The sequence below is a fragment of the Hemitrygon akajei genome, chromosome 22 (assembly GCF_048418815.1).
Source record: "Hemitrygon akajei chromosome 22, sHemAka1.3, whole genome shotgun sequence".
NCBI lineage: Eukaryota > Metazoa > Chordata > Chondrichthyes > Myliobatiformes > Dasyatidae > Hemitrygon > Hemitrygon akajei.
The window spans coordinates 42,790,378-42,818,350 of NC_133145.1; the positions used below are offsets into that span (position 1 = coordinate 42,790,378).

General features: G+C 40.5%; 1 protein-coding gene across 4 annotated transcripts in view; it reads right to left on the reverse strand.

The window, feature by feature from the left end:
• The window catches only part of LOC140714669 (protein sidekick-2-like), a 919,455-nt gene that overhangs the window by 270,256 nt on the left and 621,226 nt on the right, over positions 1 to 27,973 (reverse strand). For all 4 annotated transcript variants that reach the window (XM_073026119.1, XM_073026118.1, XM_073026117.1 and 1 more), the window contains 7 exons: positions 25,997 to 26,099; positions 22,281 to 22,457; positions 21,644 to 21,780; positions 9,868 to 10,015; positions 9,414 to 9,554; positions 8,659 to 8,840; positions 6,687 to 6,802 (listed from right to left, as the gene is read on the reverse strand). In XM_073026119.1, coding sequence (XP_072882220.1) covers positions 6,687 to 6,802; positions 8,659 to 8,840; positions 9,414 to 9,554; positions 9,868 to 10,015; positions 21,644 to 21,780; positions 22,281 to 22,457; positions 25,997 to 26,099 — 1,004 coding nt within the window. The remainder of the gene's footprint in view (positions 1 to 6,686; positions 6,803 to 8,658; positions 8,841 to 9,413; positions 9,555 to 9,867; positions 10,016 to 21,643; positions 21,781 to 22,280; positions 22,458 to 25,996; positions 26,100 to 27,973) is intronic.

Here is a 27,973-nt window from a genome sequence, read left to right on the forward strand (position 1 = left end):
GAAAGATATTCAAAATACCTCCAACTGAAATCTCAACCACCACTGGCAAGGCATTTGTGGTTATTGTTGGCTTACATGTATCGTTTCAATGATGACATTCCTTTGGAAATGCTGCCACCTTCATGCCTTGCTCCTTATTGAGAAAAACTGCTCCCTGATACCTTGGTAAATATATTTAAGACAAGGTTGGATGCATTTTTCCAAAGTAGAAAAATTAAGGGTTATAGGGAAAAGGCAGGTAGGTGGAGATGAGTCCATAGCCAGGACAACTGTGATCTTATTGAATGGCGGAGCAGGCTCAACAGGCCAGATGGCCTACTCCTGCTCTTATTTTTTATGTTCTTATGGTTCTGCTGAGGGACTTTTTCCATCTCCCCTCCTTTGGCAACTTTTTCTGCTTGCTACACACTTTTCCAATCATGTACTCCAACAGGAATACTTATTGATATGCACCAGTCTTGGGACAGCTGGGACAGTGCAGAACTTTGAAGATGAGGGAAAGCCTTTGACCACCTCGCATACCAATATCAAAGAGGTTAACAATCATGAAACATTCTGGAATGTAATCCCCAATCCCCCAGTTGTAGAATTGTAGCAACAATCAATTGAAAGCAATCAGCAAATACATCATAAATTGTCAATGGCCCCTTTAAAACAAGCTAGCAGAGTCCCTCCTACTGCTGTGTGCATGGTCAGATGTGCAAGATTAAGAGTGGGCACTGCAGTTCAGCAATGTTTGTATCAAATCATCATCATCATTTCCTATGCAGTTTATATTACTAAGGCATACACTGATACCCTTCTCATATGATGACCAATACAATTTGCTGCAAAGTTACTCCATAAGGCTCAAACAACAGCTGAAAGATTTGAGGTGAATTTTCCAGTTAAAGGGCTTGCCTTCTTTCTTTTGTTCAAATACTTCTCATCCATGTAATAGAATTCTTTCTATCTCAATTAACCAGAGTCACAATCAATGTTCTCAGGTGAGGTCAAGCTCAGCTTGATGTTGCTTTTATATTTGGCACGCTAACAGTCCAACATCCCTTTGTACGACTGTTCTTTCAACTTCTGTTGAACTGGGATAACTTTCTGCTGGATGTGATGCTCAACAGGAACTGGTCTGAGAATGATTTAATAACAACAGCGAATATGAAAAGTTTACAGACAGCAACAAGTTGCCCCCATCAAAAACTGGCAAGGTCTTCTATACATAAATTGTATCAAATGGGGAACCTGAAGAAGACTCACAAATAAAATTGAGAAAAATAATTTTTGACGTCTTGCTAAGCTTAGCTAGCTATTAACGTGATCAAAAGACATTGCATGTCTCTTACATTACTGAAAAATTCACAATTTATTAAAAATGCTCAGGCCTTTAAAAGTTACTAAAATAAATTTAAGAACCAATGTTTAAAACAGATGCTCCTCTCCATTTCAATGGATGGAGATTCATGTTACTTGAGGAACTATGGCAGAATCACAGTCTGTCTCTTGACTCTGCAGGGGTTCAGTTTTGAAAGGAATTTGCACATTCTTGGCAAACAGCTGCCAGGAAGCTCAAGGTTACCGTGTTCACTGTGAATGCATGAACGTCTGAATTTACCACATGGTCTTGGGGAATAATAATAGTCGTGTCTGGAGTAGCCAGCATTCCAGCATTTCCCTGGAAAACCTGAGCCATACGAATAAATTCTTTTTAAGGAGAAGAAAGAGTGAGAAGCTTGGATAAATTTATTGGTCTCAGAGTTCAAGAGCGATGAGCCCCTTTCCATGTAAACATAGGATCATACTGCCAATCGTGATCCAGTAGTATTAAACAAAATGTAACTAGACATAGAAGACAGCAAAATAACAGGTAAATATATGCAAATATACAATTGTAGGCCATATCTTGGGTAATGATGAGTCTGAGTACAGAGAGGAAATTAAGAACCTGGTGGCATGGTGCGAAGACAATAACCTATCCCTCAACGTCAGCAAGATGAAGGAATTGGTTGTTGACTTCAGAAGGAGTAGCGGCCTGCACAACCCCATCTACATCGGTGGTGCGCAGGTGGAACAGGTCAAAAGCTTTAAGTTCCTCGGGGTGAATATCACAAGTGACCTGACTTGGTCTAACCAAGCAGAGTCCACTGCCAAGAAGGCCCACCAGTGCCTTTACTTCCTGAGAAAGCTGAAGAAATTTAGCCTGTCCCCTAAAAGCCTCACTGATTTTTATAGGTGCACCATAGAAAGCATTCTTCGAGGGTGCATCACAACCTGGTATGGAAGTTGTCCTGTCCAAGACTGGAAGAAGCTGCACGAGATCGTGAACATAGCCCAGCGCACCACACAAACCAATCTTCCATCCTTGGACTCACTTTACACCACACGCTGTCGGAGCAGTGCTGCCAGGATAATCAAGGACAAGACCCACCCAGCCAACACACTTTTTGTCCCACTTCCGTTCGGGAAAAGGTTCAGGAGCATGAAGATTCGTACGGCCAGATTTGGGAACAGCTTCTTTCCAACTGTGATAAGACTGCTGAACGGATCCTGACCCGGATCTGGGCCGTACAGTCCAAATATCTGGACCTGACTTGCACTACCTTACTTTCCCTTTTCTATTTTCTAATTATGATTTATAATTTAAATTTTTATTATATTTACTTCAATTTGTACTTCAGGGAGCGCGAAGCGCGGAAACAAATATCACTGTGACGACTGTACGCTCTAGTATCAATTGTTTGGTGACAATAAAGTAAAGTATAAAGTATAAATTCCATTTATAGAAAATGTTCTTGCCTGATGCACAAGCAATCACTTCTAAAGAATTCAGAAGTCATTAGAATTAGAAGTTAAGGATCAAATGTGATATTTGGTATAAAACTATTACTGATTAGAACATAGAACATAGAATAGTACGCACATTACAGGCCCTTCTGCCCACAATGTTGTGCCGACCCTCAAACCCTGCCTCCCATATAACCCCCCACCTTAAATTCCTCCATATACCTGCCTAGTAGTCTCTTAAACTTCACTAGTGTATCTGCCTCCACCACTGACTCAGGCAGTGCATTCCACGCACCAACCACTCCCTGAGTGAAAAACCTTCCTCTAATATCCCCCTTGACCTTCCCTCCCCTTACCTTAAAGCCATGTCCTCTTGTACTGAGCAGTGGTGCCCTGGGGAAGAGGCACTGGCTGTCCACTCTGCCTATTCCTCTTAATATCTTGTACACCTCTATCATGTCTCCTCTCATCCTCCTTCTCTCCAAAGAGTAAAGCCCTAGCTCCCTTAATCTCTGATAATAATCCATACTCTCTAAACCAGGCAGCATCCTGGTAAATCTCCTCTGTACCCTTTCCAATGCTTCCACATCCTGCCTGTAGTGAGGCGATCAGAACTGGACACAGTACTCCAAGTGTGGCCTAACTAGAGTTTTATACAGCTGCATCATTACATCGCGACTCTTAAACTCTATCCCTCGACTTATGAAAGCTAACACCCCATAAGCTTTCTTAACTACCCTATCTACCTGTGAGGCAACTTTCAGGGATCTGTGGACATGTACCCCCAGATCCCTCTGCTCCTCCACACTACCAAGTATCCTGCCATTTACTTTGTACTCTCCCTTGGAGTTTGTCCTTCCAAAGTGTACCATCTCACACTTCTCTGGGTTGAACTCCATCTGCCACTTCTCAGCCCACTTCTGCATCCTATCAATGTCTCTCTGCAATCTTCGACAATCCTCTACACTATCTACAACACCACCAACCTTTGCGTCATCTGCAAACTTGCCAACCCACCCTTCTACCCCCACATCCAGGTCGTTAATAAAAATCACAAAAAGTAGAGGTCCCAGAACAGATCCTTGTGGGACACCACTAGTCACAACCCTCCAATCTGAATGTACTCCTTCCACCACGACCCTCTGCCTTCTGCAGGCAAGCCAATTCTGAATCCATCTGGCCAAACTTCCCTGGATCCCATGCCTTCTGACTTTCTGAATAAGCCTGCCGTGTGGAACCTTGTCAAATGCCTTACTAAAATCCATGTAGATCACATCCACTGCACTACCCTCATCTATATGCCTGGTCACCTCCTCAAAGAACTCTATCAGGCTTGTTAGGCACAATCTGCCCTTCACAAAGCCATGCTGACTGTCCCTGATCAGACCATGATTCTCTAAATGCCCATAGATCCTATCTCTAAGAATCTTTTCCAACAGCTTTCCCACCACAGATGTAAGGCTCACTGGTCTATAATTACCCGGACTATCCCTACTACCTTTTTTGAACAAGGGGACAACATTCACCTCCCTCCAATCCTCCAGTACCATTCCTGTGGACAACGAGGACATAAAGATCCTAGCCAGAGGTTCAGCAATCTCTTCCCTTGCCTCGTGGAGCAGCTTGGGGAATATTCCGTCAGGGCCCGGGGACTTATCTGTCCTAATGTATTTTAACAACTCCAACACTTAAGATGATGAGCTATCATATCAACTCGTTTGGTTTTCTCTTGTTTCACACAATAGTCATTTTTTATTAACTTTGTGACTATTGTGTGAAGCAAATGAAAACCGAACCACTTAATATGATGGTTCATTATTTTAGACCGAATTCTACATCTTTCAGTGTTACTCTACATCTGCTTTGTCCAACAAAAACCTATTTGTTCAAGAGTGTCATTTATCCTTGAACTGAAACAGGAATATCAAATGGTGAAGACTTGTCGTGATGATGGAGCTTATGCCTTTGTTCTCCATAAATTAAACCCAAATTTCAGTAAGAAAGAAGCAAAATGAACTGGAAAGAACAGCATGTCTGTCCGTGGTAAAGGGTGAGGCAGGCTATCTGTTCCATATATTGAGGAGGTGCAAGGTGTTTAAGCTCCAGGAAATCCAAGGAGAGAAAATACATCACAGAGAAAATTTTAACCTCAGAAGAGCATTAGATTAATTAAACAAATACATTGTAAAATTTATCTTGCACCTAGTTGGGAGTAGAGCACAGGTTACAGCCCAACTAGTTCACATGGCTTCTAAACACAAGAAAATCTGCAGATGCTGGAGATCCAAAGCGACACACACAAAATGCTGGAGGAACTCAGCGGGCCAGGCAGCATCTATAAAGAAGAGTGAACAGTTGACATTTTGGGCCGAGACCCTTCACAAGTCCTGGTTAAGGATCTCGGCCCAAAACGTCGACTGCTTACACTTTTCCATAAATTACTCATACTCAGTAGCCATACTCATTGCCTGGCTACTGAGCTCCTCCAGCATTTTGTGTGCGTTGCTTCACACTGATTCTATCCTACTTTACATATAATGCTTTGATTTCATATAAGGATTTATAACCAAAGTGGCCACATTTGCAGCAGTCAGCTGAAAAGTACAGAAGGAACAGTGGAATTGCTCTGAATTGTACATTGAGGAGCTGACAGACAAAATTGAAACATTACAACACCAGATTATAATTGTAGGACAACAAATTTAGTTAAACAGCTTCCCTTGAAAATGTGAACGAAAGATATGTTTATACATGTAAGACTGACAAAATGTTATTAGTTAATCTTCCACAATGTTCAGGAAGAAGCTCGAGACTGAGCAATATTTGGATTGTAACATTATGTTTATCATATTTTCAGATACAAATCTAGCTTTAAAAACACCCGTCTGCATGAAATGTCAAATGGAAAACGTGCAAAATGTTTTCACTCAAGTAGATTGTCTTCCTGCATTGTATTAAGTAGGAGAGCAATATAACTTCACAGAGAGGTTTGAATGAATTCAAACAAATGCAGGATGTCAGTTAGAACATAAAATAATGACTGAATCTATTGCCTGGGCAGTCACTGTCCCAGCGGCTAACATTCCTGTCTCATTACGTTCCCAGGCATGGAGCTCGAGTGGAGATGGTCAGATAGGATAGATCAACAGGAGAGCAATTGAATCAGCTGCAACATTTGGCAAAGAGAGATCACTTTTGTCATTTATTGTTTAGTATGTGTGATTATTTCTCTGGATTTCACAACTACTAATGTTGCGAGATGGATCAAGAAATACTGTACCTTTAAGGCAGGGTTTCTGAACTGGTTTCTATATTTGGGTGCAACTGCCTGTATTTTCCCACAAATGCAGGAGACTATATGAGTTATAGCAAGAAAGAGTACCATACTTCTACTACCCATTGTAAGAAAACGTGTTCCCTAACTTCTCTCCTCAATGTCTTGGATCTAATGCTTTTAAAATCAGAAACTATAGACTAGGCAAACCTTTATTTACAGATGAAGATATTAATTGAATTTACTACAGAGATTTCTCTCTCCCATTTTTTGATCTGCTCTAAAGATCTATGTAGAACAAAAGATGGGCATGGAATAGCCTTATAAGTTTATTCAATTTTAGTTCACTCCTATTACAGTGACACCACTGGCAGCAGCTCCAATATATTATCATTGAGGTGGCAATGTTATCACTGGAGGCAGACAATCAACAGAAATACAATTGGTGAAAAATTTAAATCTTGATGTCACCCCTCAATAAAACATGCAGTAAAGTTCTCTGAGGCCTTTTATATCTGACAGGAAATGCTTGTCATTAAATTCTGAAGGGCTGGAAAGTCAGTGTATAATCTTACACTTAGCAAAACCAAAACAACATTGTTCACATTTGAATAGTTCTTGAGGCAGTTAGAGTTACCTTGTAACCTTGGTTTATTCCATTAATAAACTGAGGACTGGGTGGTGTCCACGTGAATCGAATGGTTGTGGAATTAATGGATTCGGCATGCACATTTCCTGGAGGCACTGTAGGAACTGGAAAGAATCACAGACACCTTTAAAATGTTTGCATGAAAAAAGAGAATAATGGAAATTAAACGTTACTTGAAGACTAATCACCTTCACATATTTAAGAACATGTACTTTATTAGTCATTTCTGATTTGTGAGTAATCCTGTCACAATCAGCGTGCTTCCAGTGAAATGTTCTTGTACTATATTTGCAGGCTGGACTGTCAAATTGTGCCAGAAATGAAGGGCAGATTGAGTGGTATCAGTATCAGATAATTGGAATGTTCCATTTATTTTGGATTTGCTCTTGGATATTGGAGTTGAGGGTGTGGACTGACATTATCTTGCAGATGTATGTAATGACTTTTCTTCTATGGTGGTTCACACAGTCTATGCAACTATCAAGTTGAATGGGTGGAATGTGTGGTTTCTCAAGTCATCAGTATCCCAATCAGGCTACATTCACACCACAGTTGTTCCTCTCAGTGTAAATTGTCAACAAGGGACTTCCTTGAGACAATGCTCATTGGACTGGGGAAGAAGACTGAATTTGTATCCACACAAAATGCTGGTAGAACACAGCAGGCTAGGCAGCATCTATAGGGAGAAGCGATGTCGACGTTTCGGGCTGAGACCCTTCGTCAGGACTAACTGAAAGGAAAGATAGTAAGAGATTTGAAAGTAGAGGGGGGAGGGGGAAATGCAAAATGATAGGAGTAGACTGGAGGGGGTGGGGTGAAGCTAAGAGCTGGAAAGGTGATTGGCGAAAGTGATACAGAGCTGGAGAAGGGAAAGGATCATGGGACGGGAGGCCTCAGGAGAAAGAAAGGGTGGGGGGAGCACTAGAGGGAGATGGAGAACAGGCAAACAACTAAATATGTCAGGGATGGGGTAAGAAGGGGAGGAGGTGCATTAACAGAAGTTAGAGAACATTGAGCTGGAGAAGGGGCGCACCTCCTCCCCTTCTTACCCCATCCCTGACATATTTAATTGTTTGTCTGTTCTCCATCTCCCTCTGGTGCTCCCCCCCCCTTTCTTTCTCCTGAGGCCTCCCGTCCCATGATCCTTTCCCTTCTCCAGCTCTGTATCACTTTCGCCAATCACCTTTCCAGCACTTAGCTTCATCCCACCCCCTCCGGTCTACTTCTATCATTTCGCATTTCCCCCTCCCCCCTCTACTTTCAAATCTCTTACTATCTTTCCTTTCAGTTAGTCCTGACGAAGGGTCTCGGCCCGAAACGTCGACAGTGCTTCTCCTATAGATGCTGCCTAGCCTGCTGTGTTCTACCAGCATTTTGTGTGTGTTGTTTGAATTTCCAGCATCTGCAGATTTCCTCGTATTTGAATCTGTATCCCCCACTTTTCATTGGTTTGGCAAGAAATTGGGTGGCACAGTAGTAAAGTGGTTACAGGCCAGAGACTTGGGTTCAATTCCCAGCGCTGCCTGAGAGGAGTTTGCATACTCTCTGTGTGACCACGCACATTTCCTCCCACTTTCCAAAGAGGTGTGGGTTAGTAGGTTAATTATTCACAAGGGTATAATCGGGCAGTATTGCCTTTTTGGTCTGGAAGGGTCTGTTGCCATGCTGAATCCCGAAATGAATAAAAATAAAACAAAAAGTATCGCAAATCAACTGACAATTGGAATATGAAATTTAGTTTAGGTTACCCTAAATTTGTTAGATTTGCTCCCATTCTGTTTTCTAAGGCTTTTTGTCATTGCATGATTTTCTCCAAGAAGGATAAGAAAATACACCCTTCTGTCTCACCACACTCAGTATTATGTAGGATTGCCTGCTTGATACGAGAGGTTGGTTCTGCCACGGCTCCTGATGCCTGACCCACGAACTTACCCTCTGCTCATGAGAAGTGAGTACCCACCCCCTTGCAGGGTCCACTCGGTGACTGTTGGGCTGTAGATTCCCAAACCAGCCCCATTATAGGATGCCACAGCAATCTCGTAATTGGTCCAGATGATAAGGTCTTCAAGGAGGAAATTATTAACATCAGAACTGGTGATATTCTTGTACTGATGCTCCACAGGTAATCCTGCTAAGCAGTACCTATAAAAATAAGAGTTCAAAGTAAATTTATTTTCAAAGCCACCATATACTAGCTGGAGATTCATTTATGTAGACATTTCCAGAAAAGTAAAGATTAAAGTGATCGTATATTTTATTAAATGTTTGGCTTGGGTACTTTAAAATAGTATTTGCATTAGGGAATGCACAAAGAATCCAAAATATTGCTGGTAAAAACCACCTAAATTTTATTTAAAGAATGTTGAAACTCCTGGGAGTGTTTTGTATTAGCCACATTCTGCTAACTCCAGAATATGTGCTTTAAGGGAATACAAACTCAAGACGACATATGCAAACACGTGAAAGTTTACCCTACAAGCCAAAGGAATTAAAGAGAGCTTGTGTTGAGCACCAGATTAAAGGAGACATCAAGTAATAATACATTTATAATTCATTTCTTCTATATTGTAAAATGAATGGCATCATCTCTTGTAGTTTTCTGTTTGCTATAGCCTTTCTTTTACACTGGTAATAAAAGAGCAAACATATACACAATAACAGAAGATCATTATTATTTGATGAAAGCAGAAACACGAATATTCTCCTTCGAAGTACCTGATAATGTAACCTTTCAGAGCTCCGTTCTGTTGGTTTTCCGGGGGTGGCTGCCATTGAATCATGATGGATTGATTTGTTCTGCCACTTGCAATGACATTTTGTGGCGGTGCACTTGGTGGTTCTTCAGGTAGTGATAACCTGCAAGAATTTGTACCGTTTGCTTATGAAAAATATAAAGGTTGAGACAAAATCTATTATCAATTTAATCTAAAAATATATTAATATAAAAATTAATAAATCTCAAATTCAATGTGCTGCCTCCAACATGCTGTGCTTACTATTTATGCCTCCATTATAGCTTAAGATAATGGTAACTGCAAAGTGGTAGCTGATCAATTGTAACACGCAGGCTGTCTTTGAGATTGCTTTAAAATAATTGCAAAAGTAAAGTTTAAATATAACCACGTTTAACTTTTAAACTAACTGTACAAAATTGGAGACTAAACCTTACCTCTCTGTCTCTCGACTGTACTGACCCTTTCCAACATCATTCACGGCACAAATACGGAATTGATAGGACCTGGCTGGAATGAGTCCCCTGACAGTCAGTCCCACAGATTCAGGGTTCACACTCATCAGGTGAACTGTCCAAGGGGAATCTGCAGTGAAAAAATGTCAGCTTCTCTTGAAATGTTTATTTCACTTTAAAGCAATACGATTACATAAATGCCACAACATTCTGAAAAAATTGATAAGATGACAAGGTGCGATAATTGGACAAGGAGAAAAAGGACTCAAAATCTGCTCAGAGAAAACTTGTTTTCATTATTCTTTTAGAATTTCCTCTTCCGAGATATTTGTGACATGGAAGTTACTACTGAAGTAGCTTGCTCAAATAAGAAGATGATACTTTAACAGTAACTTCAATATCATAAATATCTCAGAAGACACCAAAAAGTTTCTGCAGTAAATTATCAGAAAAAGTGATGAAAGATTTCATTGAATATAGGAGGTTAGAAGACTTGATTGCAAAAGGGGTTCTAAATCATTTTCAAATTTCTTGGTGTTCACCTGGCAGAGAATCTCACCTGGTCCCTCAACACCAGCTCCATAGCAAAGAAAGCCCAGCATCGTCTCTACTTTCTGTGAAGGCTGAGGAAATTCCATCTCCCACACCCCCCCATCTTCATCACATTCTACAGTGGTTGTATTGAGAGCATCCTGAGCAGCTGCATCACTGCCTGGTTCGGGAATTGCACCATCTCGGATCGCAAGACCCTGCAGCGGATAGTGAGGTCAGCTGAGAAGATCATCCGGGTCTCTCTTCCTGCCATCACGGACACTACACACTGCATCCGCAAAGGAAACAGCATTATGAAGGACCCCATGCACCCCTCATACAATCTCTTCTCCCTCCTGCCATCTGGGAAAAGGCTCCAAAGCATTCGGGCTCTCACGACCAGACTATGTAACAGTTTCTTCCCCCAAGCTATCAGACTCCTCATTACCCAGAGCCTGGACTGACACCTTACTGCCCTATTGTCCTGTTTATTATTTATTTGTAATGCCTGCACTGTTTTTGTGCATTTTATGCAGTCCTGGGTAGGTCTGTAGTCTAGTGTAGTTGTTTTTTTTCTCTCTGTGTTGTTTTTTACGTAGTTCAGTCTAGTTTTTGTACTGTGTCATGTAACACCATGGTCCTGAAAAAGTCTCATTTTTTACTATGTACTGTACATAGCAGTTATGGTCGAAATGACAATAAAAGTGACTTGACTTGACTTGATTTTAATCCAACTGGAATTGCTGATAGTGTTTGTCAGTACACCAGAAATGTTTCAATTATTTTCACAATTCCTAAACAATACTGATAAATGTTTTGCATGCGCTTACCCCTAAAACATTCTCTGTGCAAATTACAGCAATATTACACGAGTGGCATAAAGTCCACTTTGTATCTTGTGGATGAGTAATGAGATAACATTTCTAACAACACTGTATATTACTCAATTTTATTTGCTAATTGGAACTGCAATTAGTCATTCACTATCTTAATTCTTAAGTGGGTGCATGAGGCTGGAGGCTAATGTGTTAAGCAATCCAGTTGTAGACGTGACAGCCCAGAGCTGAAGGCAACACCACTCAAGCAGAGGGGAAATGCATAAGAGATTACAGTAAGAGGAATATAAATTGAGAGAAATTGGGAGTGACAACAACATTAAGAAAAAGGGCTCACAACAACATAAAAGGATGTTGAAACAAGTCGGAGTTTAATTAATGCTCCTTCTGCCCAAAATGTATTGGGGCTTAGATGGAGCCCCTCAGTGCAAGATTAGCCTTTGAAGAAGAGGAAATTCCTTTCATCCTGATAGAAATGAGATTCAAAAAAAGCCTCATTAGTTTTCAATTTGAGCTGGAGCTTTGTCTATGCTCATTTAATGATAAACGTTTGGAGGAACAAATAACAAAGCCTAGAAAATATAATGATTTAGAGAAACTTAAAACATGGATAATCTAAATAAGAATTCAATTCTAATTTTCTGAATGAAACAACTTTATATATATTAAGATTCAAGTCAAAAATCACTGCTCTCCTTACACCATTCCATTTCTACAGATAATTTGATGGTACTGCATGCATAGAGTTTAAAACCATATTGCCAAATGAACACTGTTTCAATAGCATTCCGGGAAGTGAATGCTCGGCTACTGCACTGAGTCTCCTGGCCTTGTTGCATCAGTACTGATTCCAGTAATCATTAGTAAATTGGCATCGACTCTGCTATACACGAGTAAAGCATTACAGACCAGTAACCATGAGCACACCGTTCTTCACATCTAGATATTACAGATGCATTGGAAATCAGAATATTCAATACAAATGGAATTTAAAAGCCCTGATGATATAACTAAATTGTGGCTATAATATAGAAAAGAATGGAATGCAAAACAAGTCCATAAACATTACCTACATATAATATTTCAAATTTATACCTTTTACCAGACCACTTTTAATTTCAGATGTCTACCATCCGCACTTCTGAAATTTTTATATAATCAAGCAATTTATGGAAATGTTTTAAAAATCCTGCTGTCATGGTGACATTGTGTAGCAGGTTGGACTAGACTTAATGAGCATGTGCCTTTCCGTTTGCTATACTATAAGAAGGCATTTGTTTATGCTGGAGAGAGTGTAGAGCTGGTAGACCTGGAATTCACCTGGACTGGAAGACTTTAATTATGTGGAGAGATTGGATAGACTGGGCATTGAGAGGGTGGATGGTGAGAATCTTTTTTTGCCATGGTAGGAGTATCAAAAACAAAAGGGAATAGATTCAAGGTGCGAAGTTGTTTTAACAACAAAAGCCTTTTTACACAGAGTACGGCTGATATATGGAACATCCTGCCAGAGGAGTCATATACAATGATTCCATATAACAGACATTTAGACAGATACTTAAATAGCTTACATGTGGATCTAATACATGCAAATAGCACTACTGCAGATGAGAAAAATGATTGGAACAGCTTCTGGTCAAGGCAGCACTGAGCTGCAGTCTCCTTCAAGGTTGCTATTATGTTTTGTAACTCCAAAACATAAAAGTAATCGGAAGAAAAGCAAAGGGAGTCAGGAGATAAGTCACATACTTTATTTTTTAACTTAAGTGAGGCATACATGTATCACGTATGACGCATGCAATGTTTAATCAATTTATTTACAATATTACTCAAATATTATTAAAATATTAAATACACAACACTCCTCTCTGCTTAGCAATAAACTATAATTATCTAATACAACTACTATATACAGACGTCCACAGCGTTGTAAATTTTAAATTGTGCTATTCAGGCCTAATGATTTAATTGCTGTAGAGGATTTCTTACACTTTCTCAACAAGAGTGATCACTCTGAAAACAATCTCGGTTCTGACAGTTCTGCACATCTTTCTTCTCCTTCCTCTATCTTCTTCCAGCTTATGCATCTTGCTCTTGGGAAAGTGCATCTAGTTCACTGGAGTAGTCTCTTACTAATCCTTAAATTGCTCCTTGTACGATCTGATCTTTCCTCACTGTTTCCTCAGCCACAACACCATCTGATGAATCCTCTGTTTTCGTATCTCCATTGACTGCTTTTTTGTTGGCCTTCCATTTTCCCTCTGGACTTTAGTTTTTGCATCTACTTCTACAAGCAGCTTTTTGTCTCCCACTTGAAGTTCTTGCAATAATGGTGCAGGCAGAGCAGAGTTCTTTATACTCACAAGTTCTTTATACTCACAAATGCCAAAAGCTTACAACTTTCCTGAAGCTCCGTAAACTCTCTTCCAGCTTAAAACCAAGCTACGTTTCCCAAGTAACTGCCTGATTAACATGTCAGAGGCTTTCTCAACTGTATGAGCTGTTGTCAGCATTCAAACATTGATTTTCTTTCTTTATTCACAACATTATCAAGTGATGGAAAGTCATTAACTGTTACTCACTGCACCAATTCAATCTGAGCACCTCCTGCACTCCTGTTTTCAATTTAAGTTATCAGGTAGATAGACAGTATTTTCCAGAAATGAACAAAAAGACTTCTGATCTGCCACAATACAGAATCCACAGCAAATATTTACAGAAACAATTCTGAAGTAATTCCACAAGTATATACCAAAAATTTATCATATTATCTTGTAATTTGTCTTCAATTGCAATATCTGATCTATAGCTCAGGTGGGATAAGTTACTTTCTAACAAAAGCTCCAATTCGACTTTATTTATTGTAAGAATGACTTTTTAAGAGTAATAAATAACATTGCATTTATATTGTCTCCTTTGAAGCTGGATTGTTGGGGAAATGGAATGAAGCAAAAGAGCTGAATAATCCAAATGAAAGGTAGAGGAGTTTTGGAGCTGAAAGACTTGATTCACCTTCTGAGAAATTACTTAAGAAGTGATTGCATGCAGCAAACCCAGGGGTTTTAATTTAATATGGTTTCTGAATTCTTTTTAACATATGCAAAATGCTGGAAGAACTCAGCAGGTCAGGCAACATCTATGGAAAGGAATAAACAGTCAACGTTTCACACAGACTCAGTCCTGATAAAGGGTGTCTGCCCAAAACGTTAACTATTTATTCCTTTTCATCGAAGCTGCCTGACCTGCTGATTTCCTTCAGCATTTTATATGTGTTACTCTGGATTTCCAGCATCTGCAGAATCTCTTGTGCTTTCTGAATTCTTTACATTTTTCAATTCAAGTTTTAGCATTTGGGTGATATTTCCTATTCCTCCATTCTCTTGGTAATGTGATTATGATCTGCTGTCTTGTACCATTGGTGTCCTTTGGGATGAAAGTGCTTTCAGATGTTAGAAACACAGAAAACCTACAGCACAATACAGGCCCTTCAGCCACAAAGTTGTGCCGAACATGTCCTTACCATAGAAATTATTTTTCTAAGCTCCATGTACCTGTCCAGGAGTCTTTTAAAAGACCCTATCGTATCTGCCTCCACCACCGTCGCCAGCAGTCCATTCCATGCACTCACCACTCTCCACATAAAAAACTTACCCCTAACATCTCCTCTGTACCTACTTTCAAGCACCTTAAAACTATGTCCTCTTGGTGCTAGCCCAGGGGTGGCCAACCTTTTAAATTCCATGCGTCAATTTTTTCATGCACAAATTCAGATGCGATTGTTTCACGCACGAGTTCTATATTATCATATTTTTACAAGAATTGAATGGGGGTACAAGAGTTGTATGGCGCAACTGAACTCGTGAGTGAAAAAATTGACTCATGGCCACCCCTGCACTAGCCATTTCAGTCCTGGAAAATACCTCCGACTATCCACACGATCAATGCCTCTCATCATCTTATACACCTCTATCAAGTCACCTGTCATCCTCCGTCACTCCAAGGAAAAAAGGCCGAGTTCACTCAACCTATTCTCATAAGGCATGCTCCCCAATCCAGGCAACATCTTTGTAAATCTCCTCTGCACCCTTCCTATGGTTTCCACATCCTTCCTGTAGTGTGGCGACCAGAACTGAGCACAGTACTCCAAGTGGGGTCTGCCCAGCTGCAACATTACCTCTTGGCTCCTAAACTCAATTCCACGATTGATGAAGGCCAATGCAATAACCAGAAATGTTGTTGGACAAAGAGTTCTAGGATCTAGACCCAACAATGAAGAAGGGGCAACTGTGTACTTCCATTTTAAAAGGTTAGAGGGGAACCTATAGGTGGTAGCATTCCCATGCCCCTGCTGCCCTCCTTGGCAGTAATAATCAGCTTTGGGACCTGCTGTTAGAGTAGAATGAGCAAATAAATAAAATATAATTTGGAGATAGAGTGGCAACACTGTGCAGATGATAGTAGGGATGAACATTCAGGATAGTGGATGGAGAACCAATCAAGTGGCTGTTTTCTCCTGGATGTGATGGAACACTTTGAATATTCTAGGAATTGTACTCATTTTGGCAGGTGGAGAGCATTCCATCATGGTCCTGCAGTAGAAGGCCTGATTAGAGGCCTTTTAACATGAAGCATTAACTACATTTCTCTTTACACCAATGCTGCCTGACCTGTTGACTGTATTTTCTATTTCTATTTTAGATTCCTTCCCTGTTCTGAAAAGCCAATATCTAATTTTGAAACTGTTACTGAAACATTAACTCTATATGTACCCTGTCAAGCCCCAGAGAACTAGCCCCAATCTATTTAAACACTTCTCAATGGACCGACATGTCATTCAGAAACCAGGCTGATGAACCTATGCTGCACTTTACCACAGCAAAATCTATCCACAGTTGAAGAGAGACCCGATGGAAGATTATGGGAGGCATAATCTTTATTGGTCGACAGCCAATATCTTTCTCTCGGGGTCAAAATGCCTAATACTAGAGGGCGTGCATTCAATTTAAGGCTCTTAAGCAGACACATGAGTATGCAGGGATATAGATGCTGTGTAGGCAGAAGGAACTAGATTATTTAGCCATTTAATTACTAGTTGAATTTGCTTGGTACAGCTTAGTGTGCTGTAGGGCTTGCTCCTATGCTATGTTCTATGTTTTGTGTTGATAGGGAGACCAAACTGTCTGAACACTAGGGCTATACAGAATAGGACCTGGACCCCGCCACCTCGATTCGGCCTGTACCTGACCTTTCTGATTCAGCCCAGCGCTTAAATTGTCATCCAAACTTTGGGCTCTGTCGCTTCAGTACACAATGGGGCCTGGACCCCACCACCGTGATTCAGCCTGAACCCAGGCTTTCTGATTTGGCCTGGTGTTTAAATTGATTGAACATCGGGACTTCCTCGCAATTGGCGATGGCCCTGCTGCCTCGCCTTGCCTCAGTTCTGCTGCACCTCATTGCCTGCAAGTCTAAAGGGAAATTGCATGTTTGTGATGATTGTTTACCAGAAAAAGAATATTAATCTGTTATCTGGTCATCCGGGCCCAGTGTTAGACTGACCTGGTTAGACTGGTATGATCCAGTCTGAGTTGGAAATAACAGAAGGAATTAGCCAAGGCGCAATGCTAGAAGGGAGAGCCATAAAGCAATACTGCTTGTAGCCTTGGGCCAGATCCAATGAGAAACTGACACAGGCCAGTCAGATGTCCTTGAGCTGACTAAATTGAAACAGCATAGACTGATCTGAAAAGGAAAATAATAAGAATGGAGGATTTTTGGAGCACAGGCAGTGGAGGCCAACCATCACAGAAGTGGATGGCTCCATGTTGGAAATGTGGAGATTACACTGGGAATCAAGAAGAACATCTGGTCAGCATGGACTCCTTTTCCTGGGTATTACCTTTTCTCTTCTTTGACTGTTCATGGAGGATCAGGGAAACCTAGTGGGTGTGCACACAGTTATCCAGTTGTGTAAATTCACGTGCTTGTGCACTGCACCAGTAAAGGTACCTGTTAGTAAATAGAGATTCTCTCTGATTATTATTATTATTGGGGATAATCCTTGTAACAAACAGTTATTTCAAAATTGAATGGCCAACATGCCTATTTCAGAGGGCAATTAAGAGTCAAGCTTAGGACAGACAGAGTAGGCAGAGCAGCTTTCCTCTGAAGAATATCAATGAGGCGAATCAGCTTTCATAAATCACCAGGATTAAATCTACTTTTGTTTTAAAGTTCCACATTGTTTATGATTCTACCGTTGCTATGTCAGTACTTGGAGAGGCATCTCGAGAGTGATAGTTCAGGGCTCTCCCTGGGCTTCTGGTCCGGTAACTTAAAACATCGTACACAATGTGTTGAATTAAATTCTGAAGTACTTTTGGGAATCTGTTTGTGCTTCTATGGAAACAATAAATGGACGGCTTCAATTAAACCAAACCATTTTTCAACCAGACAATTGCAAATTACTTTGCAAAAGAATCAATGTATTTGTCTGCATAATGCTTCAAAAACTTTGAATTTAATGACATCTAACAAGCCTCAAGAGACTGGCCAAAAGCATACTCAATGACACAACAGAAGCAAATTAGATGACTATTTTATGCCTCTACTAGAGATTTCAAGATTCAAGATTCAAGACTGTTGATTGTCATATCATTTCGTGTACACAAGTGTAAGGAGAACAAAATAATTGTTCTGGATCCGACGCAACAAGAGAAATTAACACAAAAGGTAAAGAACACAACGATAATAATAATAAACCCACAATAAAATATAAACTAGTTAGGTAGCTTTTACACATAGATTGATTGTATGTCCATAAAATGATGCTAGGCTGTAGATAAGGTGAATGACAGGAAATAACAAAGTAGTGACGGAGTTCGTGGGCGAGGTGTTGACCAGCCTTACCACATTGGGAAAGTAACTGTTTTGAGTCCAGTGGTCCTGGTGTGGACACTACATAGCCTCCTCCCTCTTGGGAGTGGCACAAACAGTCCATGAGCAGGGTGTGTGGGATCCTTCATGATGTTTCTGGCCCTTTTCTGTATATACAGTACTGTGCAAAAATCTTAGGCACATACTGCATATATAGCTAGGGTGCCTAAGAATTTTGCACAGTACTTAATTGGTCAATGGTGTCAGAGAAGGAGAGCCAGGGGCAGGGAGTGGCGGGGGTGCAGACACACCCAGTCGAGTCACCAGGCAGTCATTTGATTGTAAACAATTAGTTTATTCAGCATTACAGAATGTCTTCTTAGTGCTTCCTGCTTTCACCCCTCTCTCTTCCCCTTTCCCCAACCATGATTCCCCTCTCCCTGCCCACTTCCCACTCTCAGTATACAACAGACACCCAGAATTAGGTTTATCATCGCTCATATATGTCATGAAATTTGATTTTTCTTGCGGCAGCAGTACATTGTAATACATAAAATTACTACAGTACTGTGCAAAAGTGCAAGGCTCCCTATCTATATTTTAGTGGCTAAGACTTTAGTACAGTATTGTATGTCCTTGATAGGCTGGTGCCAGGGATGTGTTGGGCAGTTTTAACTATCTGTTTAGAAAGAGCATTCCTGTCTGCTGAAGTGCAGTTTCTATACAAGGCAGTGATGCATCTTGTTAGGATACTCTCTACTGCACATCTCTAGAATGATGTATGTACAAAGTCCAGCTCTCTTCAGCCTCCTCAGAAAGTAGAGAAATGTATGGCTTTCCCAAGGCAAAATTCATATCAGCAGAAGTCAACAGGTCTCTTTCAAAGATAGTCCCTAGGGAACAAGAATGACTTGTTTTCACTCCCATTTTGTCAGTTATGAGCTGGCTCGTGAGACCAACATGGAAACCACAGACTCCCCCACAATTGAGGAAGGAGATGGTGGACAGAGTGGATGGGTTAGTAGCTTGTTAGGTAATGTGCTCCATCCACCACTTATAAAGAGCTTCTGAATGCTTCCGTTGCATAGTCTCAGGGTTTTTAATACCATCCAAAATACTCCTCGTCTATTTTGAGTGGTCATGGGCCCGAGCTTCCTCAGCGTGAGCGAGGATGTTGCATTTCTGCAAGGATTCTTTGAACACAATTTTGAATCTTCTGTATTGGGCAAGTGTTCCCAACCCTTTTTTAATGCCAAAGACCAAAGCCATTAAGCAAGGGGTCCGTGGACACCAGACTGGGATAGGCAGACATTGATGAAATTCACCTCTGCTAGCACAGCCTTTGTTTGAAAGAGGGAAGTGGTATTTGAAGATTAAGACAGGCCTGGCAGAAGACTTATGGTCCTAGTGGGCAGCAGAAATCCTGCCATCTTGTATGCTTCTGAGATCTGAAGCTAGCCACACCAGGCATCTCAAGGCACTGGAAAAATACCAACAATACTGCTTCAGCAAAACGCTCCAAATGAACTAATGTCAGCTTCCTTTTCTAGGTCAGCATCGCCAGCTCTGAAGCACTGATTATTTTCAGTCAGTTACATTGGATAGGTCACGTTTCTCACACGCACGACACTCATTTTAAGCTACATTGTGGGGGAAGATTACCAAGTGGATGGTAAAAACAAATACCTTGTAATCAGATGTTACATTGAGCAAGGTAGAATCATAATTAACCAGATTAATAGCTGGTGAGAATAGATAAAAAAAAACTATTTAAATATGCTTGTGACTAAGAATTGTTAATTACATTGGAACTTCTCACATGATGAACTTAATAAAATTAGATTTTATAGAAATGAATGAAGGGACTAAAAATTAACATTAATTCTCAGTTTTTACAAGAGAAACACTTATTGATAATAGGTTTGTGATAACAGATTTCAACATCATATCCCTTTGGCGTTACAACCTCACTTAATATGCTAAGAATGATGCAGAAATTTAATCAGGGTGCTGTAGAATTTACCTATTCCAAATTAGTTTCAGGTGACAAGAGACAATTAAGTTTATAGCTGCCCTCTGATAAAGATTGACACATCACATGCAATCTGTGGCATGGACAGATGATCACTGATATACTTCTCCGATTATTCACTGGGTGTTCCTTTTCACTCATTGTAATTACAACTTTGCTGCTACACTTACCTTCAATAATAAATGGCACTGGTCACGTGAGGCTGAGATCTCAATGCTTCTGTATTTAGCTTGCATATTTAGAGGAGTGAAAACTACAAACATCACCAATGCCCAGCATTTTATGGCTTCTATAATGCAGTTGGTCCCAGCCACGATTCTGCACCTCAATGAGCAGTAATTGAGAACACCCTGCTGTTCCCTCATCTCCCATCAAGTTGCAGTTGAACCACCATTATTTCATTAATTGCCGTTCAAATGCATTTCCCCACAATAGATATCTAAAAATGGGAGTATTGCTGAGAACTAATTTAGAACATATTTATATCCCGAGGTGTGATCCTATTTATTTTTTCAACTGTGTGGCTTCCTGGAATTTTACTCTTAGAAATTCTGTGATTTTTGGCACAGACCTAAGGGCTAGAGAGCCTGTTCGAGTGCTGTGCTGTTCTTATTCATTTACAATTGATTTGCAGAGTCATAGAGCACAGAAACTGGTCCATGCCGGCTAAGGTTCCAAACACAGCTGGACCCACTTGCCCAAGTTTGGCCCATATCCCACTAAAACCTCCAGTCCAAGTACCTTTTAAATTGCTATTACAGTCGGCCCTCCGTATCCGCGGATTCAACCAACCGTGGATTGAACATATTCGGAAAAAAATTCCAGGAAGTTCCAAAAAGCTAAGCTTGAATTTGCTGCGTGCCGAATCCACGCGAATGAAGTGATGTGCAGGCATACCCTGCTGTAGCCTCCCGCCATTTTGCAGATCCTCAGTCTCTCTCCAGCACTCGTTATTTGAGCATTGTTCGCCTCGCGTCTCGGTCGTTCGCTACTTGTGTTGTGAGCGAGAGGAAGGAGTTTAAGGCTCATAAGGGATGGCTGGCTAGCTATGTAAAGCACTTCAGCCCCAGGAACGTAAAGATCACGGGAAAATTGGCATCGGCTGATGCCGAGGCAGCATCAGCGTTCCCAGAAGAGCTACGATGGTTGCGTCTGTACTGAACATGTACAGACGTTTTTTCTTGTCATTATTCCCTAAACAATACAGTATAACAACTATTTACATTGTATTAGGTATTATAAGTAATCTAGAGATGATTTAAAGTATGCGGGAGGATGTGTGTAGGTTATATGCAAATAATATTATATTTTATATAAGGAACTTGAGCATCCGCGGATTTTGGTATCCACGGGGTTACTGGAACCAATCTCCTGCGGATACAGAGGGCGGACTGTATTTTTATTTTCATTTTTTTTCAAAAGGTTCGCAATGCATTACAATGAAAATGGTGTTAAAAAAATCTGTTGCTGTTAGGGAACTCACTGTTCTCAGACACTTCCAAAATGTAGTGAAGCAGGGGGCTATTCCCATCAAAAGCTTTTGCCCAAGTCAACGAAATGGCTCTCTTTTCACTTGTGCTCAAATGAGCAGCCAGGTTTTCTGGGGCATGGGGCAGCTGCCTGCGGGACGAAAGGAAAACAAGGAAGATAAAGAGTCAAACTGCAACTTGCATATTAGTTCATCCCTCCAGATTGACTGATATCTCTGCGCCTTACCATGCACAACAGCATTAAAATTCAAGTGAAACATATTCTGAAACATTTATCCTAATGACAGCAATTAATAATTCTGATTGCAGCTGACTCTTGTGCGCTGATACTTAATATAAATCTGTGTTCATGATTAATCACTAAACTGCATGAAAGCGTCCTTACAGTATGAGGTCTTTGCATGATAAGTGGTGGCAGTTTCAGTCCATTCCTTTGCTTTATCTAGTCCAATGTAATCGATATACTAAGAATTTTCTCAAGCACTGAAATGCATTGATGCCTTTTCATACTCTGACAGATTTGTGCTGTGGAGTTATCCCAGATTACTTGTTTTGTTTTCGATGGAAATATTGTAGACCACGAGCAGAATTAATGCATTTTCAAACTGTTTCAACCCACTCCTCACTTACCTGACTCTGACTTGAGCACTGCGAGAATCATTCCCTCCTACAGACAGCACTTTACAGGTGTATAAGCCAATGTCGCCTGACCAGGTCTGAGAGATGTATAATGTTCCGACTTCATCAATTCGCATACGTGGGATGGCATCCACGTCAATCGCAGCCCCGTTCTTCTGCCACACGTGTCTGCATCAAAAACCAGAGGATGTCACAACTCTGAACATCATTGGCTTGACACCGTGAAGAGATTGTAGTGAAGAAAAAAAATAATACATTTGCATATTTTTCCCCATTTTTATTCATTGATTTCCAATAGTAATCATCAAGAGATGAACAGGCTGGTCTTGATTACCCTTCTTGAAGCTAGTTATTTCTACACTCAAGTTCAGATAACTCTGAAAGCCAGTGTTCTAATGGAGTGTGTGGTTCCAGATGAATCATGAAATAAGAGAAGATGCCAGTCAATTGGGTCACGTTCAAATTCTGAGAAAGAACAAATTACTGGAGGAACTCAGTGGGCTATCATTGAAGGAAGAGGAATGGTCGACATTTTGGATCGAGACCCTGCTTCAGGGCTTCAGATATACCCTCTGCAGTTTCTTGTTTCTCTGATGCTGAGACAAACCTTTTTGAGATGCTAAGGGCAACTTTGCAGGTTTGTTTGGGAATAGGGGGCCTAATCAGTCATTAGCTCTATTAAAGTCATATTAACTGAATAGCACAAACTGTTAGTTAACCAAATGACGAATTAGAGTTTTGTTTTGTATTATGCTGTAAATGCAACATGTTCCATGTTTTTAATGGATCCTGGTAGTGCAGCCTGTTATGTTATCTGGCAATTCACAGTTACTACATAAATGCTTTGAGTGCCCCTCTTTTTAAGACACCTTTTAACCCAAGCCACAACTATTTTTGTTGTTTAGTGAATGAAGTATCTGACAAGCTTGAGTGATTTATTTATGAACTTAGTGGTAGAAACAGAGAAACCTTTGTCACTATCACCTACCACTGTGCCGTCTCTACCGGCAGTCACACCGATCAAACCCTAAGTCACAAATATTTTTCTTGTGACCCTACATAATCACTCAGAATACAGGTACTATAGCCCCTCTGACTTGCTGGAACCTCTTTAGTGTCAGCCTAGGATTTAAATTTCCTGCACTAAGGGTTTTTCCCTTCTGGAAAAAAAACTCGCTATCAACTGTTGTGTATTTAACACTTCAATAATATTTTCGTTATCTTGTATATATACAGGTTGATTAAGCATTCTTGTTCATTTAAATAATTAATTACAGGTTGTATGTAAAAATAAGTTAATTGCATACATCATCTTGCTACCACTTGATACGTGCTCGCCTCGCTTAATGTAAAATCGGTTACACCCGCATTTCGGACTCCTGTCTTCCTTAGAATTAATTTAATGCTTTGAAGTTACAAAACAAAACATCAACCTCTGTCCCAATACAAAAGAGGTTATTGTTCTGAAGTTTCCAACAACACTGGGCACATAATTGGAAAGGAAACCAAATTCTTAACTCCATAATCAATTGCTACATCCTTCATCCCACGACTGTGTCATTTATCAACTGCATTAAGAAGGCAGAGAGTGTCGCTGCAGGAGATTTTACATTGTTGATGATTTGAAACTGTCAGCTTTGCAATAAGGATTAATGGATAGATAGATAAGATTTCCTCAAGCCTAACCCAAGCTGTACTTGAAGCCTTAGAAAAGAGACAGTATCCAAGGACAGCACAGTTAGTAGAATTGCTGCCTGTCAACAACCTGGATTTAATCCTGATCTCTGGTGCCATCTGTGTGGGGTTTGCATGCTTTGCCTGTGACTGCGTGACTGAGCAACACACACAAAATGCTGGATGAGCTCAGCAGGCAGCGTCCATGGAAGGAAATAAACAGTCGATGTTTTGGACTGTGATGCTTCATCAGTCCTGATTGGTGATTGAATTGCTGAGAATGTGGGGAAGATTGGGATTGCTCTGTGAGTCGGCATAGACATAATAGGCCGAATGGCCTTTATCTACATTAGAAAATATGGAATGTGCAGTTCTTAACAATGACAGTAGTTCTCACTATATACAATGCCTTGTAGAAGTATTCAGCCCCAACACTTTGTTCACATAAATGAGTATTATCAGCAGGGATTTTAATCAATTTGTCTGAGAATGTTTATTTATGAATCACATGCTCCCTGTTTCACAGTAGAGCCCAAAAAATAGGGAAAATTGTGTAACATGAAAAACTAATTTAAAAACTGAAATGTCAGCAGTCCAAAAGTATTCATCTCTCTTTGCTCAGGACTTAGTTGAACTACAACTCGCAGCTATTAGAGCCAGCAGTCTTTTTGAATAAGTCTCTATTAGCTTTGCACAGCGTGATGGAGCAAGATTTGCCCATTCATCCTTGCAAAGTTGCTCAAGCTCTGGCAGGTTGTTTGGGGAGCAGCAGTGGACAGCATTCTTGAGGTCTTGCCAGAGATGTTCAATTGGGTTTAGTTCGGGACTTAGACTGGGCTACTCAAGTGGCTTAATTCGAAGCCACTTCATGGTTGCTCCGGCAGTGTGCTTTGGGTTGTTGTCCCTGCTGAAAGACAAACGTCCTCCCCAGTTTAAACTTTCTGGCAGAGGATAGCAGGTTTTTATCCATGATCTCTCTGTATTTAGCAGCATTCATCTTCCCATCAATCTTAACCAGATTTCCAGTCCGTGCTGCTGAAAAGCATCCCCATAGCATGATGCTAACTCTTGCATTCTTTACAGTTGGGATGGTGTTACCAGGCCGATGCACTGTGCTAGATTTATACCACGCACACCTCTTAGTGTTGAGGTAAAATGTTCCACTTTAGTCTCATCTAACCACAAGACCTTCTCCCATTTCTTTACATTATCTTCTAAGTGACGCTTTGCAAAGTCTTTACAGGCTTCTTAAAACCCAGGGCTTCTTCTTTGCCACTCTTCCATAAATATCCTTTTTGTGCAAGACCTTTGAGATTGTGGATCCAAGAACTTTATCTCCAGTTGCAGCCACTGACTTCTGCATTTCTCTCAGAGTGACTCTTGGCATCACAATAGCCTCTATTACAAGTACCATTCTTCTCTAGCAACTAAGTTTATAGAGTGGCAGCCTAACTTGGGCAGTGTGGCTGTGGTTTCAATTTTTCCACTTTTTCGCAATGGACTGCACTGAACTCCGAGGCATGTTCAGTGCCTTTGAGATGGCCTTGTGCCCTTCCCCAAATCTGTGCTTCTCTATTATCATGTCCCTGACTTGCTTGAATGCTCTTTTGCCTTTAAGTTTGGTTTGGACTGTTGAAAATCTGCCATACTGTTGGACTTTAGAGAGGGGGTATTTATTCTTATGAATTCATTGTAACAGGTTTCCACATCAACAAATTGGGTGAGTTGGTAAGGCAATATATTGCACCTGAGGAAAGTTAGTGTAGTAATTACAAAGGGGATGAATACTTTTTCAGCCTCAGAATTTTGGTTTTTAATTTTTAGTAAATTGTTGATAGGTTTTGGAATTTTTCTTTTGATTGGACATGATGCACAATGTTAAAAAAAACCCTACTTCAATATATTTTAATTTTAGAAAATGAGATAGTAAAATGTGAAAATATTTGTAGGGGCTGAATATCTTTTTAAGGCACTGCTATCACAAACTATTTGTGGGTTAAGGACAGCACAAGACTTTCACCAAGTGGTCATACCTGATTGCCACATTAGGGTCATGGGTCACACCACAGGTCAGTACAGCCATGGTCCCTTTAATTACACTCTGTTCCTGTGGGGGATTTGTGATACGAGTGCGAGCTGCAAAACAGTATAAAAAATATTAGCTTCCATCGGCAACAAGATGATCCACTTTAGGATGAGGTGACACACTGGTACCAGCAGAGCTGCGTCCTTTGACGTTGTCAGTTCCGGGCACTTACTAATAATGGCTGTGATTTGGGATGGAGTCCCCAGCTGGGTCGGGGAAATAAGGGAAATTGTTCCCCAGGACATGTGCTGGTGGAGACACTCAACAGGATGGATATTAAAATGATTATATTTATCTAGTTCTACCTGGAAATGGCTGAGCTTCAGACGCAAAGATCCTGGTCTTGTTATTTTGTTTCTCGATTTGCAGAAATCATCAAAACCTGTAGGAGTGTGTGCAGCACCTGACCCATAAGAGGATCCCACCCAGCCTATCTCACCCCTTCACTTTGAGCAGCGTGTCCCCCGGACCTGGGCTGACAGTCAATTAAACTACACCTCAGGCGAGCAAAACTATTACACCAAATGCTCAGAGGCCAGTAAACATTAATTGTATCTGTGAAAAATGTTTTCATGTTATTAGCAATTTTTAAATGATTAAAGCACAACATGAGAAAACAGAATTACCTGATACTTACATTACCTTTGGTACTTGAAGTAGTTCTCAGTTGAAAAGAATGGAAGAACTGAATCGATACCAGCTGCAACATGCTGCATTTTCAGTGCTCAGATTCACAGTGCCTATACAGGAAATTGGTCCTCCACTGACAGGACACAGTTAGAGCATTATGGACTTCTCTGAACATTTAGGAATTCCAATAAATTTGAGTGTTGTGTATTACAGTGCTCATGCACGAACTGTAGAGGGCACTCTAACATTACCTGCCAATTAACCTTTAAACAAAGCCACTAGAGCTGCTTAATAATGTTTGACATTTTAATATAATTAAATTGCTTGAAATTATATAGAAAATATCATATGGAATTATGAATTCTTCAACAAATTTATTGAAATCACTGACCATCACCGCTGTTATCACTAATTCTTTCTTTCCTCAGAATTACTGATATGGGGTTCCATGATAAGCAAAGACAAGACTACAATGTTGAGGTCAGCTTTGGTACTACAGGTTTCACAGGTAGGTGACAGAGAGTAGTAATGGATGGAAGATGTTTTGATTGGTCCTTCACAGCCAGCTCAGCTTTTTGTCATGCAAGCAAATAATGCTGAATAACAACAGAAAAACAGAGTGAAAGAAAGTCAATATTTCACATTACGATTTTCCATCAGAACCAGGAGAAACAATCCAAATTGTGGTGATGCCAGCTGAGAGCGAGCAGTGAAGGCTTGTTTACTCAGCTGCTTTTTTCTGGAGGAGATGTAAAAAGAGGGAGGTGAATAAGGCAGAGGAGAGACAATAAAGTAAGTGCTGGAGCTGAGAAATACACACTATCTGAAAAATTCTGGAAATGCCCAGCAGGCCAGGCAGTACATATGGAGGGAGAACTGAATTAATGTTACAAGTTGATGACTTTTTATCAGAAGTTGCTTGTTCTCACACATACTGGAAAGGCTGGCGATTTGAACAGTCTGAAGTATTGGTTAAGTCCTAAGAGCTGTAATATACATAGTCAAAAGATGAGATGCTGTTTCTCATCCTGTATAAGCCTTTTTTGGAATAGTATAACAGGCTAAACACAGAAAGGTTAGAGTGGGATTGAGAATTAATGTGACAGGCAACTGGAAGCTCAGGGTGATTCAACCTACATTTATTATCCCCAATGTAGACAAGGCAACACTGTGAGCACTGAACGCAGTTCACTAATTTGGAAGTACAAGAGAGGTGTAACCTTACTTGAAAAGATTGTTTGAATCCCAGTTGCATAGGAAGGTACAGTAGTCTCAATAAGGGAGTGGGGCCAGT